We start from the raw sequence: 20061 nt of genomic DNA, 5'->3' as shown, positions 1-20061 counted from the left end.
CATGTCATTTTCTACCTCTCTATCTACTTAATGCACTAAAACCTTGCAAACTGTCTTGAATACACTCAACAACTGAGCACTGATATGCTCACGAATAAGAAGTACCAAATGTAGAAAGTTTACACCAGGCCTGACCCCGAAGCTAACACCATGATCCTCGTAACAAACAAAAGATTCTGCAGATGCTGGAAAGCCAGTGTAAAACTTACAAAGTGCTGGAGGAACTCAGCAGGTCAGCCAGCATCTATGGAGAGGAATAAACAGTTGACGTTTCTGGACTGATCAGAATCAGAGTCACGTTCGATATCACTGGCATATGTCGTGAAATCTGTTGCCAGGATAATGGCATAAAGCTCCATCTGCAGATAAAATGGACGCTTGTCTGCTAGGTGATCAGGATTGAGACAGAACTGCCAGGTTTGTGTGCCCCGATGAGTTAATCATTCAGTATACTCCACCTCCTCTATCTTTAAAAGACCCAACTGTTTTGTCTTTGTGGTCAGGTGCAGCAGACTGATGCAGAGTCTCGGCCTGAAACGTCGACTGTTTGTTCCTCTCCATAGATGCTGCCTGATCTGCTGAGTTCTTCTAGTATTCTCAGCTTGTTTCACCATGATCTGTGTTTGGGCACTTGCTCCTTCAGGAGAAAATAATCCTTCACTATTTTTGGTCCAGAATCTCTTTAACTCCTTTTATTAAGTCGACATTGCCAATTAAGTTACAGTGCACCTGTGGTATATAACCAAATACAGTAAGTACACAAGTACAAGGTTGCTAACAGAAAATCTTAAATGTGTCAAATATTTTTCTGCATTTTCAAATGAGTCTTGTATAACATATAGAAACCGAGCACTTAGTTTTCGTACCAAAGTTGGTCCAGGTACGTGTGGAGAGTGGTAATGCCTTTTCCTTTCATACCAGCTTCAAGCATCTCTGCTGTTGACATATTGGCCAAGCCTATTGCCACTGGAGCTCTGTAAAATATTTGAGCAAATCCGATTAAACTAAACTGAAGGAACAAGACTGTGGATGCTGGAATCCGGAGCAGCAAGCTGCTGGAGGAACTCAGTGTCCGTCAGCACCTGGAGAGGTCTTAACCCCACAAGGTAGTAATTCCTTTCCTCCCACAAATGCTGCTTAACCTAATTACTTCAATTCTGCTTCCCATTCCGACATGTCGGTCCATGGCCTCCTCTATTGCCACGATGAGGTGACTCTCAGGTTGGAGGAGTAAAACCTTATCTGTCTTCTGGGTAGCCTCTAACTTGAATATTTCTCTAACCTGGTAATTTCCCACCAACTTCCCCTTCTCTCTTTTTCCATTCCCTTTTCTAGTTCTCCCTCACCTCTCTCTGGTTCCCTCCTCCTTTCCTTTCTCCTATGGTCCACTGCACTCTCCTATCAGATTCATTCTTCTTCAGATCTTGACCTGTTCTATCTATCTCCTCCCAGCTTCTAACTTTATCCCCCCCCCATCCCATACCCACCCACCTTTCCCCTCACCGGTTTCACCTATCACTTGTCAGCTTGTACTCCTTCCTTCCATCCCCCACAACTTCTTATTCCCCCTTCCTTTCCAGTCTTGACGAAGGGACTATACCTGTTGTCAACAAGGGTAATGGCACAAAGGTCTCCCTGTAATACCTCTGGGAGACCAGCAGGGGGCAAAATCACTCCAGGCAACATCAGATCTGTAACAACATCAACAAAGTCAATTAGATTCAAAGTTCAAAGTAAATTTATTATCAAAGTATATATATGTCACCACAGTCAATTCTGAGATAAAAGAATCAATGGAAGACCACACCAACTTGGGCAGTCAAGCAGTGTGCAAAAGACACTAACTGTGCAAATACAAAAGAAGTAATAACCACATGATGACTCCAAATGTTTAAGTTGTTTTACACTTTGAAGCAGAAACTGCAGTGGATTTACTTTCAATTAAACTTGGCTTCAAACTGCAGTGTTGCCTGTTTACAGCTGCCAGGAGAGAGGGGTCAGGCTAGGGTCAGAGCTGCCCCCTCAGTGTGCTCTCAGCAGAAAGCAAGCTGTATTGTGGACAGACCGCAGATTTCTGCAGCATCCTTGTACTCAGGGTATGGAATAATTTTTTTGGCTGTATTTCACTGATATCTTACATGTGATTGCTATCTTGTTTTGCACCTTGGTCCCAGAGTAACACTGTCTCTTTTGGCTGTATTCATATATATTCATGTATGGCTGAATGACAATTAAACTTGAATTGCATTGAATCGGAGTCACACTTCATTTGAAGTCACAAGCGATTTCACTGGTTCGTTAGGAGAAAGGTGCTGGCAACGCTAAATCTGAGCTTTATTGACGAATGTCCTCCAAGTTTGGAAGGCAACCACCCGAGAGCTTTAAAAAGCAAAGATGGTGGATTTTAATTTAATAATAGCCTTCTTCTGAAAATATACATTACAATAAAGCACTTCTTAAACTAGAATGCCAGTAACATCATGAAAGATCCCACCCACCCTGCTCTTGAGTGTTGATCATCCATCAGGGAAGAAGCCCTATAGTATCCACAGCAGGACCACCAAACTCAAAAACAATTACTTCCCCAAGTAAATCAAAACCTCCACCCACCAACTCCACCTTCCTGTCAGTCACCTTGTGTACAGCCTAGGGACAAGCAATTAATCTACATATATAAGCAATCTTATGTATTTATATTTATTGTGTTCTTTTATTATTACTGTTTTCTTTATCTTCTTTAGTTATTTTGTGCTGGATCAGATCCGGAGTAGCAATTACTTCGTTCTCCTCTACACTTGTGTACTATCCCACCACCCAGGATGTGTTCTTTTCTTGCTTAATTTTTGTTCTTTTCAAGAGCTGTCCCAAATAAGCAGCTTCTCTGATTAATCAACGGCCCAATTAACCAGAATCCCCTGTTTTTATCCATTTCCACCTCAAATCTATCTAATAATCTGGTGTGCACCACCCTCAATGACACAAAATTCCAGAGATCTGAGAGCCCCTTATTCTGTAAGACCCAAACTGTCTAGACTCTCTTGATTGGACAACACTTTCATGCCTGGAATTAGCCTTGGCATATTTCCTTTGGCCCACCTCCAATGCCACCTTATCCTTTAGATAAAAGGACAAAAACCATTCACACTCGCACTGAATATCAGTTAGTCCTCACAAACAAGACTTCCGTTATCCCACCTTATTTACAATCAAATTCCAGTTCTTACTCAGAGCGAGACATCCATCTTTCTTAAAATTCTTTTCTTCCAGTTTTATTGCAATGGCTTCCTTAACCAGGCAGTCTACCAATCAGGAGGGACGGACTACAGAGGTACAGTTACCACCAGACTAGAAATGCCCAGGCATCATTCCTGATGAAGATGGCAGAGTTTGTCATTGCAACATCAGTTAAAATTGATACCTGTACCCGACTGGAAGACTGAGAAGAGTTTATTCATCATATATGCTGGGCAAGCACTCAATCCTTTTTCAGTAAACAGTAACCTTTCCACTCGTGTGCTGATCAGAACTGTGAGCAGAAATCTAGCTGAGGTCTAACCTATGTATTATAAAGTATAACCTTTCTGCTCTTGTATTCCGTGCCCTGAACACTGAAGACCAGCCTTTATGTCACCCATCTCTAATTGCCTTTCAGGACGCAACACCTTCTTCAACCACAGCAATAATTTTAACAAGAACTTAAAAACAGCCAATGGTTTGCTGTGTCCTCGGATAGGCTGCTTCCCGTGGTTTTGGTATTTTTTTCAATTTTTTTCCTCTCAAAGCATAAAGTCCCAATGGGACACCTTAGGAAGCGTAGCAAGAACGTGCCCCATGAACAGTCACTGGGAAATCAAGGGTAGTGGAGTAACACTAGAAGGCAGCTTGCAGAAGGGAATGCCAGAGTGAATACTCAGTAGATCAGCCAGCATCTACGGAACAAGGGAGTGGGGTGACGTTTCAACATGCCAACAGGTAATTCACCTGAAATGTTAAGGATCTTGCCTCACCTGCTGAGCATTTTAAGCACGTCCAGGATATTGTTGCAAAGGTGAAGGATGTGTTCCAGAAAGGAAGTGGTTAGAAAAGTTACAAACATTGAAATGCAAAGGAGGGTATTGAGTTACTTTCCTAGAATGTGGAATTTAGAACAATACAGCACAGGGACAGGCCATTCAGCCCACAATGTTGTGCTGAATTAGCTATAAAAAAAATAAAAAACACTCAAACACTAATCCCTCCTACCTACACTACATCCATATCCCTCCATCTTCCTTACATCATGTATCTATCTAAACGTCTCTTAAAAGCCTCTTATGTATTTGGCTCCACCACCACACCAGGCAGCACATTCCAGGCATCCAATGCTCTCAGCAAAAAACTTACCCCTCACATCCTCTTGAACCCACTCCCTCTCACCTTCAATGCATGCCCTCTGGAATTAGACATTTCAACCCTGGGAAACAGATACTCCCCGTTTACTCCATCTCTGCCTCTCTTCATCTTGTAAACCTCTAACAGATCTCCCCTCAGCCTCCGACACTCCAGAGTAAACAACCCAAGTTTGTCCAGCCTTTTTTGGTAGCGCATGCTCTCTAATTCAAGCAGCATCCTCATAACCCTCTTCTACACCCTCTCTAAAGCCTCAACACTCCTCCTATAGTGGGCGACCAGAACAATATATAATAATTAAGTTGTTATTTATCTGCATCACACTCAGAGAGGTACAGCTAGGAAACAGGCCCTTGGGCTATGGTGTCTCTGCTGACCATCAAACATCCTTTAATAAAGGAGTTCCCACCTTTTTTTTAATGCTATGGACCCCAGGTGGGGAACACCTGTTTTAGTACTTAAATAATCACTCCATTAACTATAATAAGAAAACACTTTCTTCTGCAAGGTGTGAACTATGATGAAGGCCAAGATGACTTTAAACTAGCCTTTATACATGGTAACTTGTGTCTCACCTGCTCCTCCGACAAGCTTTGGTAAAACCGCGGGCCATGTTGTGAACGAAACCAGCATTTCCGGACAGCTCCACAGGGCATATACTGTTCAAAATAAAAACACAAACAGGACAAAGGATTCAGTGAATTATTGACGGGAACAATCTAGATTACAAAACAGCAACAGCAAAGGCAACTAATCACCTTGCAGCATCAAAAGTATTGAGAAATCAGGAGGGATATGCGTTGCTCTTACAGTGCACGTACAAGAGCCCCCACAGTCCATGGTTTCCAGTGCAAGACACAATGAATAATTAACTCACATCTGCCTCTGTGTGGCTAGAACAGGTATTGGCCTTACGGCTTTCTCACTTCAGACACTAATATTTGCTCACTCGCCAGACATCAGGGATTGAATCTGCGATTACAGGCTCCTAGTCATTCAAATTGACAATCCAATGCCAAAAAAAAATCGATGCACAGTGGAATAAGAAATAAAAATCTTAAATATTTGAACTTTTTTTTTGAAGTGGACTATAATAAGAACCTGACATTAGATATGTCTGTCAAAGTCCAACCCTACGTCCCCGTTCTGGGAGGTGGAAATGGCCAAGGCCAGCCAACAGGGTTCTGGTGAAGCTGCGTAGGCGAATCTCCTGTACAGTGGAGATACAATGGGTTAGAGAAACATTGGAGACAGGAGGTCATCAATGGCCTATGCTCCATTTAGGAGCTAAGGACCCAAGTAAGTACATTAGATAAGATTCAATTATGGTGGGCTACTATTGCTGATGATTTTCATACATAAAACCTAACTTCAGCTTGTGAAATATCCTCAGAGATCTGCAACCTAGATTTTGGATTTCCTTAATGGGAGACCACAGACCTTAAGGATTGGTAATAACATCTCCTCTTCTCTGACAATCAACATAGATGCGCCTCAGGGATGTGTGCTTCATTGTTTCTGATTGTTCAGAATAAGCTGTAAAAATCAACAAGTTGGCCAAATAGCTTCCAAGCCACAACTTACAAGTGACAGAGCAAACCATATCACCTAATTCTGCTCCCATGTCTTGTGATCTAAGTCCCCTCACTCTCTCAACAATCTAGTGTGTTGAGCAGCCAAGAGTCATCCTGCTGATAACCAATTCCAATGGATTATTTAAAGTTGCTTGTAATTCACTGATTAAAAACAGCTCTCACCTACCAGTCTTGGGTGTTGGAAGCGATCTAACCAGTGTTGTGAGCTGGCCTGGTAAAGGCACCAGTCAGGGCTGGTTATCACTGCAAGCACCCCCTCCACCCCCCCAAGAAGGTGACTATGCGGGCAGCTCTGACTGAAACCATCAAATACTCCTGTTTCAGGCTGCTACTGCAGAGAACCACATTTACATCTAAGGTCTATACAGTTAACAACGTCATGTTAATGTTATTAAAAAAATCTATCACAACTTAAAATCGATGGAACTCGAACTGACTCCAGTTGCTGGTGCAGTGGCTCTCCATAAGGCAGTGGAGGCTGATGTTAAGCTGTCTTTCAACTAGGTTAATACCTGGTAAGAAAACCTCTACCAAATAACCGGCAGGGGTGTTCAAAGACATTTTCAATCTCTCACTTCTCGTCAGAAATTCCCACCTGCTTCAAAAGGGGAACAATTATACCAGTGCCCAAGAGCAGGGTGAGTTGCCTTAATGACTAATGTCCAGTAGCACTCACATCTGCAGTGATGAAGTGCTTTGAGAGGTTAATCCTGGCTGGAATCAACTTCTTTCTCAGTAAAGACCTGGACCCACTGCGACTTGCCTACCCTCACAATAGGTTTACAGCAGACACAATCTCATTGGCTCTCCATATGGCCTCGGATCACGGGGACAATACAAATACCTATGTCAGGATGGTGTTCATTGACTACAGTTCAGCATTTAACACCATCATTCTACAGTTCTGATCAAAAAATTCCAGAACCTGGGCCTCTGTACCTTCCTCTGCAACTGGATCCTTGTCTTCCTAACTGGAAAACCACTATCTGTGCAGATTGGAAATAACATCTCCACCTCACTGTCAACCAACAGTGGTGCACCACAGGGGTGTGTGCTTAGCCCACTGCTCTACTCTCTCTACACCCATGAATGTGGCTAGGTGCCATCTACAAATCTGTTGACAGTACAGCCTTTGTCGGCAGAATCTTAGATGATGATGAGAGAGCGTACAAGAGTAAGATATAGCAATTAGTTGAGTGGTGTTGCAGCAACAACCTTGCACTCAAAGTCAGTAAGACCAAAGAACAGACTGTGGACTTCAGAAAGGGCAAGATGAAGGAATACATACCAGTCCTCATAGAGGGATCCAAAATGGAGAGAGTGAGCAATTTCAAGTTCCTGGGTGTTAATATCTCTTAGGACTGAACCTGGTCTCAACATTTTGATGCAGCTATAAAGAAGGCAAGACAGCAGCTACATTTCATTAGGAGTTTGAGGAGATTCGGTACGTCACCTAAAACAATTGCGAATTTCTACAGATGTACCATGGACAGCATTCTAACTGGCTGCATCACAATCTGGCATGGAGGGAGTGCTACTGCACAGGATCGGAATAAGCTGCAGCGAGCTGTAGAATTAGTCAGCTCCCATCATGGGCACTAGCCTCCGTAGTATCCAGGCGCGATGCCTCAGAAAGGTGGCATCCATCATTAAGGATCATGTCTTGTTCTCACTGCTACCATCAAGGAGGAAGTACAGAAGCCTTCGGCACAAACTCAAATGATTCAGGAACAGCTTCTTCCCCCCTGCCATCCAATTTCTGAATGGACACTGAACCTACAAACACTATCTCACTACCTTTTTTTATTTCTATTTTTGCACTACTTATTTAACTATTAAAATTATATATATATATTTACAGAAATTCAGTTTTTTCTACTATTATGTATTGCATTGTACTGCTGCCGCCAAGTTAACAAATTTCATGGCTTATGCCGATAATATTAAATCTGATTCTGAATCTGGCGTAGCTAATACAAAGAAGCAATGTGGTCCTGTCACACCTGAGCATTCAGTAATGATAGGAAGATCAAATGTTCAAAATTCAAAGTAAGTTTGTTATTAAAGTAGCCATTTTTCACCATATACTACCTGGTGATTTTTTTTTTGCAGGCATTTACAGTAGAACAAAGAACCAATGAAAAACTACACACAAAGACTGACAAGCAAGCAACATACAAAAAGACAAACTGCAAATAAAATAAACAAACAAATAAATAATACCGAGAACATGAGTTGTTGTGTCATTGAGTCTGTAGGTTGAGGAATCAATTCAGAGTTGAGGTGAGTGAAGTACAGAGACCTCTTGTACAAAAGACAGAAAGTACATAAAATAATCTTAAATATAGCAGGAGCAACATGGAGTGCTACATCTTTGAGAGTATTTTGTTGGACTAGCTGTGAACAATCTTCTCTTCTGCCCACACGACTCATTGACTCCTGCTGTTACCGCACTCACTTTATAAATTTACTTGCTATTGCCTCCCCCGATTGAAATTTCTACCCAAATAATTGTGGTACCATCCTCTTTTGAAATGTTCTCTGAAATAACAGAGTAGGAGCATATTAATCATGAGTAAATTGCAGCGATTAACTTCAGTGAAATAGTCTGCTGGGAAATGTTAACGGAAAGGTAATAATTATCTGCCATTGAAAATATTTCTTAGTTTAACTCTAACCAAGCAATCAACTTAATCATTTTTAGGAGAAAGAAATATTTTGAGATTTGCAAGAAAAGGAGGCAGAAAGCTCACCAGCATATCTACTCTCTCGGGAGGCTGGAGAAAATTGGCATATTTCCGTTGACCCTCACTAAATTTTACAGGTGCACCATAAAAAGCCTCCTGTCTGGAGGCATCACGGCTAGGTAGGGTGACTGCTCAGCTGAGTCTGCAAGGAACAGCACAGCGTTGTGGACACGGCTCAGCACATCAAGGAAATCAACCAACCCGCCACGGACACCTGCCTTGGTAAAGTAGCCAGTATAATCAGACACTCCCCACATTGGACATTCCCTCTTCTTCCCCCACCCCCACAAGGAAGAAGATACAATAGCCTGAGCAAGCCAGATGATATTCCGTTATCCACCTCTCCGCATCAGAGTTAAAGGAATTGAACAGTCAAGAGAGTCATCATGTATTATAATGCAAAGGTAAGAGCGAAAAGTACATGGTCTCTAGTGCAAGACACAATGAATCGTCAGCTCATGTCTGCTCAAGGACAGCTGTTATAAGACTGGCGAATGGTCCCCTAGTACAATTAGATGGACTCTTGACCTCACAATCTCCTTCCTTATGGCCTTACACCTTATTCTTTCTCTGTATCTGTTACATATTATTGTTGTACCTCATTCTACCTCAGAGCACTGATGTAATATTTGATCTGTAAGGATGGTGGTATGCAAAATAAATTTGCCACTGTGCCTCGGTACATGTGACAATAATAAACTGATTTACTAATTTACCAGAAGTGTTTCATTTGGACATTTGTTCCTGCTACACTATTCAGTAAGATATCTGAGAGCTTCTTCCCCTCCGCCATCAGATTTCGGAATGGACAATGAACCCGTGAACACTACCTCACTACATAGAAATACACATATGCAAAATATTGGAGGAACTCAGCAGGTCAGGCAGCATCTATGGAAAGAAATAAACAGTCAATGGTTTGTGCTGAGACCCTTCTTCAGGACCTGAGTTTTGAAAAGTGCTGCTTTAGATTTCCAGCAGAATTTCTCATGTTTATAAAATTTCACGACATGCTGGTGATACTAAACCTGACTGTTTTTATTTAACCTCAGAATTATTTTCTGCAATTGTGGCTCTGTGGTTTAGATGGTTAAAGTGCCTGTCTAGTAAACAGGAGATTCTGGGTTCAATTCCCAGCACAGCTTTACATCAATCCAAAGTTACATTTAGTGTAACAGTATTAAAGCACCAGCGGCCTAGGCAGGTCACTGTTCCACCACTATCGATAAGGAATCTGCACACGACGACGATCGTTTGGTCCCGTTTCCTCCCACATTCCAAAGAGTACAGGTTGGTGAGTTAATTGGTTTGCATGGTCTCATTGGGCTGGAAGGGGCTGTCGTAGGGTTTGGGAGGCTTGTTTGTCTCAGTGACCCAGAGAGCTATACTGGCTGGAGTCAGGGCTTTATGGTAGGGTCACCCATGCCAAATAGGTCAAAAGGCAGAGGTTAGGCCAAGAGTGGTCCACTGGTCTTCCAGGTTTGGAGTTCAGCTCAGGGCTAACAACTCTGGCCATAAGAGCATAAGACTATAAGATATAGGAGCATTAAGACTGCTCTGCCATTTCATCATGGGTGATCCAAGTTTTCTCTTAGCCCCAAACTCTCGCCTTCTCCTCGTAACCCTTCATGCCCCAACCAATCAAGAATTTATCAATCTCTGCCTTCAATATAAAGACTTAGCCTCCACAGCTGTACGTGGCAAAGAATTCCACAGATTCACCACCTTCTGGCTAAAGAAATTCCTCATTTCCATTCTAAAAGGAAGCTCCTCTATTCTGAGACTCTGACCTCTGGTCTAAGACTCTCCCACCATTGGAAACATCTTCTCCACAACCACTCTATCAAGGCCTTTCACCATTTGATAGGTTTCAATGAGGTCACCCCTTGTTCTTCTGAATTCTAGCAAATACAGGCCCAGAGCCATTAAATGCTCTTCATATGACAAGTCTTTCAGTCCTGGAATCATTTTTCTGAACCTCCTTTGAGCCTTCTCCAGTTTCCTCCATCCTTTCCAAGATAAGGAGCCCAAAACTGCCAACAATACTCTAAGTGAAGTGCTTTATAAAGTCTCAACGTTATATCCTTGCTTTTATATTCTAATCCTCTTAAAATGAATGCTAATATTGCATTTGACTTCCATAGCATAGCCTCAACTGGCAAGTTACCCTTTAGGGAATCCTACACGAGGACTCAAGTCACTTTGCACCTCAGAGTTTTGTATTTTCACTCCATTTAGAATATAGTCAACCCTTTCAATTCTTCTACCAAAATGTATGACCATACACTTCCCAACACTGTATTCCATCTGCCATTACTTTGCCCATTCTCCTAATCTGTCCTTCTGTAGTCCTTTTCTTCAAACTACCTGCCCCTCCACCTATCTTCATATAATCTGCAAACTTTGCAGCAAAGCCATCAATTCCGTCATCCAAATCACTGACATCCAACATAAAAAGAATCAAACCCAATGCAGACCCCTGTGGGCCAGTACTAGTCGCTGACAGCCAATCTGGAAAGACTCCTTTTCTTCCCACTCTTTGTTTCCTACCAATCAGCCACGGCTTTATCCATGCAAGAATCTTTCCTGTAATACCATGGGCTCATAGCTTGTTAAACAGCTTGGCACAGGTGTAACAAGCTGTATATACCAGTGCCAAGCTGCTTGGGCCCTAGTGCCCTTCCCTTGGACAACATCGGTGGCGTGGAGAGGGGAAGGCTGGCAGCTTGGGCAACTGCTGGTCTCCCATACAACCCTGCCCAGGCCTGTGCCCTGGAAACCTTCCAAGGCACAAATCCATGGTCTCACGAGACTAACGGATGCCTAAAGAAAGATAGCTTGTTAAGAAGCCTCATGTGTGGCACCTTGTCAAAGGATTTCTGAAAATCCAAGTACACAAGTCCTAGTCGCACCCAACCTCAGTGGAAAATGCCTGCTTGTACTTAACTTATCTATACCCCCATTCTGCAACGCTCCAGGGAAATAAAGTCCTAAGCTATTCAGCCTTTCCCTTTAATTCAGGTCCTCAAAACCTGGCAACATCAATTGGTAAATCTAGGGCAGCCTTGGCATGGAACTGAAAGGATTCCCTTAAAATAATCACGGCAGCAATTACCTGAAATCGAAGCCAAACCAGTGTGAGACTAAGCACAGGGTTGGCACAGTATGATGAACTTTAAATACAAAGTTCCGAAGTTCAATGGAGTACGTTCGACTCTTTAGTAAGAAACCAGCAAAGTCAAATGATCTTGTAGCAATAAAAAAACTAATGAATCTAAAACTAGCAATATAACTAAGCAGTCCAATAACGATATAATAGCAAACTAGCAAAGCTAATCGCGATCTTAAGAGCGAAGTTAGCAGTCAACTAAAAAGAAAAATCACCTATATGGTGTACTCATTTGCTTCTACACGTCCCAACCCATGTGACTGGCTGCCCATAATAAACACACTACACAAAATTTATACTGACAGACAGAAAATAGGAACACGGCTCATTCAACCAACAAACACCAGCATTGTAGTAGAAACACGACAAATTCTGCAGATACTAGAAATCCAAAGTAACTCATATGCAAAATGCTGGAGGAACTCAGCAGGTCAGATAGCGTCTATAGAAATGAATAAACAGTCAAAATTACGTGCTGAGACCCTTCTTCAGAACATCAAACTAGTTTTTTTTCCCCCACAGAACTAAACAACTTGCATTTGAAAGGTTTACAACAAGTTTCTAACAATCAATAATTCTGCTCTTTCAGGGGCCATTAGAAAATGATCAAAACTAAACCAACCAGACCTGTTGGATAGAATCTCTTGTCCATTTCAAAGAAGATGGGGTTTTTGTTCAAAACATAAACAGTCACTGCTTCTCCTTTGTGCAGATATATTTTCACCACATTCAGATCCTCCTTGTTGGGTATGAGGCGTGACAGTTGATTGGCAGACAAAGAAAATGCAGCCTGTACGTTTGCTCGGAGTTTCCTCCTGTAGAATAAAAGGGAACCGTTGTTTAAAACAATAAATCCATCAGTTGCCTTTGGCACTTAAAACCCCCAACAATCCGTGATTTGGATTACTTCCCTTCAAATTATTTTTATATATTTGTTGGTTTTCTTTGATAATATGGAGTTAGCTACAGATTCTCCTGAAAGGAGAATGTTTTTTATTATATGAAATTGTATTTCTTCCTCTAGTTCAAATTTATTGTCATTCAACTGTATACACGTATACCACCTAAGGAAACAATGTCCTTATGGACCAAGGTGCACAGCACAGTACAGAAAACACACAAAAAACACATAAAGTAACATTATCACAAATTTTTAAAATACAAAGGTGCATTTACAACACAAGTTTAAAAATAAACTGTATAATGCTACTGGTGCTTCATACGTGATGGGATGGGTGGTGGAAAGGAGTTCAGCAGTCTCACAGCCTGGGGGAAGAAGCTGTTTCCCATCCTATCAGTACCTGTCCTAATGCTATGGTACCTCCTGCTGGTTTGTAGCGGGGTCAAAGAGATTGTTAGACAGATGGGAGGGATCATTGACAATGCCAAGGGTCCTGCGAATGCAGTGCTCCTGGTAAATGTCCCGAATCGGAGGATGGCGAGGTCAAATAACGGTTAGCGTAAAACTTTGCAGTGTCAACAATTAGTGACCTGGGTTCAGTCTGTAAGGAGTTTGCACATTCTCCCCATGACCAGGTGGATTTCCTTTCACATTGCAAAGATGTACTAAAGAAAGGTTAGAGTTAGCAAGTTGTGGACATGCTATATATGCTCAGTAAAGCATGTCAACACTTGCGGGCTGCCCTCGGAACATCCTCGGACTGCACTGGTCATTGACACAAAATAACGCATTTCACTGTATGTTTCCATGTAAGTATGACAAATAAAGCTAAAAGTTGTTTTGTGTGACTGGTATCATGCTGCAGCAAGGCAGAGCTCTTTCTGAAAAAGGAGTCAGCCACAGGCCTTGCTGCACTTGTAGATCATGGGTACCACTGCTGAGAATTGCTCCTCTGTTCCAAATTTACTTCATCATTGAATTTGATGTCTACTTCTACTTCGATCCCAGCTGAATAGACTATGCCTCAAACTAAAAGATGGCAGATGCCAGAAACACCAAAGTGGATCAGTCAGTATCTGTGGAAGATGATGTTTAAGGTTGTGAAAGTAAAATAAAATGTAAATATAAATTATAATTTGGATGTCAGAATTGATGACTTTGTGGCCAAGGTTGTGAATGATACGAAGATGGTGGAAGGGTAACCAGTATCAAGGAAGCAGTGAATTGCAGAAGGACTTCAACAGATTCATAAAATTGGCAAAGAAGCGGCAAATGGCAAATGAAAAAGGGTAGGAAACTGTACGGTCGTGCACTTTGGTAGAAGAAATAAAGGTGTAGACCGTTTCCTTACTGAGGACCAAATTCTGAAACTGAAGGTGCAAAAGGACTTGGGAATCTGTGTGCAGGTTGAGTTGGTAGTAACAAAAGAATGTTAATCTGCATTTCAAGAGGACTGGGATATAAAAATTAAGGATGCAATGCTGAGGTTTCTTAAGACACCGGTCAGATCACATTCAGGAATTTTGTGAGCAGTTTTGGGCCCCACCAGGAGGTTGACAGGTTCCTGATTAGTACAAGTAACAAAGATTACAGGGAAAATGCAGGACAATGGGGTTAATTAGGCTCAATAGGCCAAATCGCCTAATTCTGCTCCTATGCCTCGTAAACAGTAGTTCAGATCTTGGCCTCCAACAACCAATGTGCTGGTTGCTGAGTTAATTGATCACAGTAAATTGTCCCAAAGAACAATCAGCAGGTCGTTGATGATAATATGTGATGAACAGAGAATGGGGAAAATGAGTGGCAGATGAGATTGATCTGTGAACCAGAATAGACTTGATTGGCTGAATTAGGGCCTTTCTGTTTTAAGGAAAATGGAACCATTAACTGTTTTATTCTCCACATATTCTGCCTGGCTCACTGTGTGATTTGCATTAGGTTTGGTTTTTTCAGTTTGAACCAAGAACCAATGGAAATAAAGAAATAGCTGAGGGCTCACACTAATATCATATATTTGTCAGAACCAGGTTTATTATCACTGACTTGTATGATTTGTCCTTTGGCAGCAGTGCAATGCAAAGACAAAATTATTATAAATTACAAAAAAAAAGAGTAAGTAGTGCTCATGGACAATTCAGAACTCTGATAGCAACAGGGAAAAAAACTGGTACTGAATCATTGAGTGTTGGACTTCATGCTCCAGTAATCCTACAGAATCTGGGCTCAAAAGAAAGGCAAAAAGATGTGAGCTCCATCGAAGAATGGTACTAGTAAACTAATCAGGCTAAAGGCTTACAATTTCCGGGGTTTCGTTGTTTATTATCCTAGGATCCTTGGGAGCAAAAAAAAAAATGGAGTTAATGTCAGATAAATTGGATATAATTTTCCAAAATTCCCTAAATTCTAGGAAGAACCCAGATAAGAAAACTAGAAATGTTACATTGGGAAAGCCTCAGTTGCTTGGCCAAACATCCATCATTGAGGAAGTCCTAGAATCCAATGGAAACAGAAGTGGAACATTCAGAAGACCATTATGTAATCAGAGGCAAAGTAGTTTCATGAAAAAATCATTTTAGTTATTAGAAGATGGAGTAAGAAATATTCCAAGGCGGGAGGTGTTGGTAGTGTAAACAGGGAGAAGGGATCTAAACGGTCTTTCTTCCACCTACTGAATTGGTGCTCCTTATGTCACCAAAACAAAGCAGAGATTATGTTAATGGTTTGCAGAACAGCTCCCCTTTGCCCAGAATGATCATTCTAGCTCCCAGTTTCATGCCATTTCAAATCACCTATCCACTTCCACACTGGTATGCCATCCTCGGTATTTCCTATACAAGGGCAAAGCCCAGTGCAGACAGGGTCTTGTCTGAAATGTTGACTGTTTATTCCTCTCCATAGATGCTGCCTGATCTGCTGAGTTCCTCCAGCATTTTGCACATTGGTCTCAAACAACAGCACATCGTATTTCACCTGATAGTCTTCAGTCCAATGGTATGAATACTGGATTTTCCAGTTTCTGGTAACCATTACCTCCCACGTTCCCCCATCCTCCTTCCATTTTCTTTTGTTTCTTTTCACATACCACCCTCCAGCACACCTCTCCCCCACCCACCCCATTTCAATTCCCTTTCTGGTTCAATCCACCTTCCACTCAACATCCACATCCCTCTCACTTTCCCTTCTCTTCAAATGGCTTCCATTGCCACTTTCCTTATTTGTCAGATTCCAGCACCGGCAGCCTCTGTGCCCCTGTTTATTACTCTCCAGCAGCTGTCTCCACAGACAGCCTCCAATCCCTCACACCCAATTTCAACCGCCCCCCCCCCCCCCTCCTGATAGCAGAGCAACATTTCATTTTTAAAAAATTGTCAAGGTACGCCTGTTTTTGTCATGCAACGATGCTGAAAAACTAATTCGTGCCAATATATCAAATATACTAGATTACTGCAATGCACTTTTTACTGGCCTTCCATTGACAAACTTCATTTCATTCAGAATACCGCTGCGAGACTTTTAACCAAAATCAGGATGAGGAAACATATCACATCCATCCTAACTACTCTGCATTGGCTTCCTGTATTTTTTAAGTATTGATTTTAAAGTTCTCTTACTTGTTTTTCAAAGCTGTTAAAGACCTTAGCCCGGAGTACATCACAGAATAGTTTTTGTTTTACAATCCTGCTCGAGCTCTCAGGTCTTCTTCCACCACTCTTTAATTTTAAACAATCTCCCTCAAAAGATAATTGGCAGGTCAGCTTTTTTTTAAAATAAAAACTATGCTCCTAAACTGTGGAATTTAATACGTAAAACTGTAAGGGATACAGACTCAGATGACACTAAAACATCAGCTCAAAACTTATTTATTTAACCTTGCTTTTAGCTAACATCTTCTTGTCTTTTATTTTCATGTTTACACTTTATCCCATTGGAAAGCACTTTGAACTACATCATCTGTATGAAAAGTGCTCTATAAATAAGTTATAATTATATCTATCTCCCCTCCCCAAACAGTTCAGACGCAAGGCTGCAACTTGAAACACAGACGATTTAATTTCCCCCCCCCCCCACCCCCTACTTGGTGAAAGGTACACTTTGGTCTGCCTAGCTTGGTCTTTCAGCAGAGGGATGCCTGTATGAGAATGCTGCAGACTGTCACATTCCAGGTTGCAGGGGTCCATGCTGAGGGATGCACTGAAGATTGGTGCATCCAATGCAAAGGCTTTGGGGAAAGGACCAGAGTCGAGGGGCCCTCAGCTCCTGCAAGGGGCTGAGTCCAATGGGAAAGCCCCACAAACAACAGAAGGTGCGTCATCTCAAAAGGGCCACATATGACAATAGTGCTCTGTACCAAAACAAATGTGCAAACACTACTATACATATTGACCAAATGGCACGGAGCACTATGGAAGCTTAGCGGTTAGAACAACGCTATTACAACTCAAGGGATCGGAGCTTGGAGTTCAGTTCGGTGTTCTCTGTGTGTATGTTATCCCAGTGACTGCATAAGTTACTTCCCCATCCCAAAGAAGCACCGGTTAGTAGGTTAACTGGTCATTGTTTTGTTTATTATTTATTGTAATGCCTGCACTGTTTTGTACACTTTATGCAGTCCTGGGTAGGTCTGTAATCTAGTGTAGTTTTTTTCTGTGTTTTTTTTTTACGTAGTTCAGTCTAGTTTTTGTACTGGTCATGTAACACCATGGTCCTGATAAAACATTGTCTCATTTTTGCTATGCACTGTACCAGCAGTTATGGTCGAAATGACAATAAAAGTGACTTGACATTGTAAATTGTCCTGTGATTAGGCTAGGGTTAAATAAGTGGGCTGCTGTCCGGTGTGGCTCATTGGACTGGGAGGGTCTATTCCACGCTGTATCTCTAATAAAATTTTATAAAAACTGAGAATGGCACCAAATTAACTTCTTTTTATACATTTTATTAAGAATTTATTTTAATGTATAAAGTTTGTACTCCCTCAACCCGCACCAAGTGTTCTTCCACCCCCTTCTTAGTCTGGCTTCAGCCCCCTTCCTTTCCAGTCCCAATGAAGACTCTCAGCCCAAAGCATTAGCTGTTTATTTTCCTCCTCAGATGCTGAGTTCCTCCACCATTGTGTGTGTCACTCCAGAGGTTTGTTTGTTTTTTTTAAGATTACCGTGACGTTTCCCCCCATGGGGTAGGGGGCGAAATTTAGAGTTAATGAACAGTTTCGAATAAGGGACTACCTATTTAAGACAAATGAACAATTTCTTCTTTCAGGTCATGTACTTTTTGGAGTGTTCTAGCCAAAGTAGCTGAGACACATATTTTAAAAGAGTACCAATACTTGGGCATCAAGGGTTCCAGAAAACAGGCAGAAAAGGAGACGACACACAAGACTACAAATTCTGGAATAACAACCAGACTGCTGGAGGAACTCAGTGGGGCAGGCAGCATGACAAGATGTGAAATTTGCAGCAGCCATACTCTGCAAGTACATAAATATACACAAATTTCAAAAATAGCAAAAAAAAAGGGATGGTGATCATGGACTGTTTAGAAATCTAACAGAAAAGAAGCTGGTCCTGAATCATTGAGTGGGGGACTTCATGCTCTTGTACTTCCTTCCCAATGGCAGTGATGAGAAGGGGGATGCTGAGGGAACGTTGTGCCAGTGATGGAGCTGGCTGAGTCTACATCTTCTGCGGACTTTTGTGACACTGCACATTGGGGACTCCAATAACAGGTGGTGATTTGCCAAAAAGAAAGAAAGGTCTTTGGTAAGATACCAACTCTCCTCAAACTCCTAATGAAGTCAAGTCACTGGTGTGCCTTCTTTGTGATTGCATGGATGCAATTGACCATGATAATTTCCTTGAGATGTTGACACTCAAAAGCTTGAAGCTGCTCATCCTTTCCATTGCTAATCTCTTGATGAGGACTGGAGTATGTTCTTCCAACTTCCCCTTTCTTCAGTCCATAATCAATACCTTGGTCTTTCTGATGTTGAGTGTGTAATTGTTATTGCAGTAGCCAACCAACAGCAAAATAGTCCCTGTACACCCCCTTATCACCACCCTAGATTCTAACAACGGCAGTTACATTGGTAAATTTATAGATGGCATGTGAACTTCGGTTAGCCACGCAGACAGGAGTACAGAGAGAGTGGAACAGTGGACTAAGGACACACTTCTGAGTTTGATTTAATGGATCCACATTGACAGTAGTCTTCAGATGAGGAAATCGTGGATTCAATTGGGGAGGTAGAGGCCCAGGTTTTAAAGCTTTTTTTATTAGCACTGAAGGAATGCTATTCAATCGTGGCTGATTTTTTTCTTGACTCCATTCTCCTCTAATCGATAATCCCTCATTCTCTGCCTTAGACTTGGTCATACGGTGAATCCGGTTCCTCTCCTTAACGGTTCAAGACCCTTGCACCTGAAACATCTACAGTTTCTCTCCAGTTATAGCCTGATCCATGAGTGTCATTCAACCTTCCAGCGGCAGAATTTAACGACAGAATGTTGAACACACACTTATGGGTCAGGCTGCAACCGATGAGGAATTATTCACCTCTGAAACCGCCGGGTCCCAGAGGCAGAGTGAAGCGGGAGAGAGGGCCGCCTGCCACCCCGGGCCCCGCGCTGACGCCTAAATGCGGCATTCTGACGGCGGCGGGCTGTAGGTTCCTCCAGGGCGGGAGGGACGGGTGGGCGACAGCGGCGCCTCCACCGGGTCGACGGGCCACAACACCATGAGCTCACCTGTCCGAGCCCTTGATCGCGCTGTTGGACTTGACACGAAAACTCTTGGCGAACATCGTCTCTCGGTGTGTTCTCCGCTCCTTTACACTATCCGCTAAACAGGGTTTTAATTAATTGACCGAGTTCACACGCTGACCCTGTGCTCCGCCATTTTGGGTCCCACCCTCGGAATTCCGGATGCAACATCGACCAGTGTGCAACCGTCCAAACGTTCCTACCCAAGCCACCTGGGTAGACTTGCGGACAGATCGCAGGGACAGCCTCGAATACAAAATGGGAAATTTTCTATTCATGGCTTAAAAATTTGGAAATGGGGTTTAATGTGAAACTGTCCATTTCCCTGGGATAATTGTTTTATGGCATATTGGCTTAACGGTGATATATTGCAGAGGGAGCTCTTTGTACCGAGCAGTGCACACAAAAAAAAAACCCTAATGAAGGGTTTCAGCCCGAAACGTCAACTCTTTTCATAGATGCTGCCTGACCTGCATTTTGTGTGTGTTACTCTGCATTTCCA

General features: G+C 42.3%; 1 protein-coding gene across 1 annotated transcript in view; it reads right to left on the bottom strand.

Moving 5' to 3' along the window:
- eif2d (eukaryotic translation initiation factor 2D) overlaps nt 1-19726 on the bottom strand; it is a 47153-nt gene extending 27427 nt beyond the window's left edge. The window contains exons 1-5 of the mRNA XM_059950014.1: nt 19545-19726; nt 12528-12715; nt 4965-5048; nt 1601-1691; nt 867-974 (exon numbers count right to left, since the gene is read on the bottom strand). Of these exons, the coding sequence (XP_059805997.1) occupies nt 867-974; nt 1601-1691; nt 4965-5048; nt 12528-12715; nt 19545-19600 (527 nt within the window). The 5' untranslated portion in view covers nt 19601-19726. The remainder of the gene's footprint in view (nt 1-866; nt 975-1600; nt 1692-4964; nt 5049-12527; nt 12716-19544) is intronic.
- Nucleotides 19727-20061: the final 335 nt, after the last annotated feature.

This window comes from Hypanus sabinus, chromosome 25 (assembly GCF_030144855.1).
Source record: "Hypanus sabinus isolate sHypSab1 chromosome 25, sHypSab1.hap1, whole genome shotgun sequence".
NCBI classification, from domain to species: Eukaryota; Metazoa; Chordata; class Chondrichthyes; order Myliobatiformes; family Dasyatidae; genus Hypanus; species Hypanus sabinus.
The sequence above is the reverse complement of the archived record's forward strand: the minus strand, read 5'-3'. Positions and strand labels throughout refer to the sequence as shown.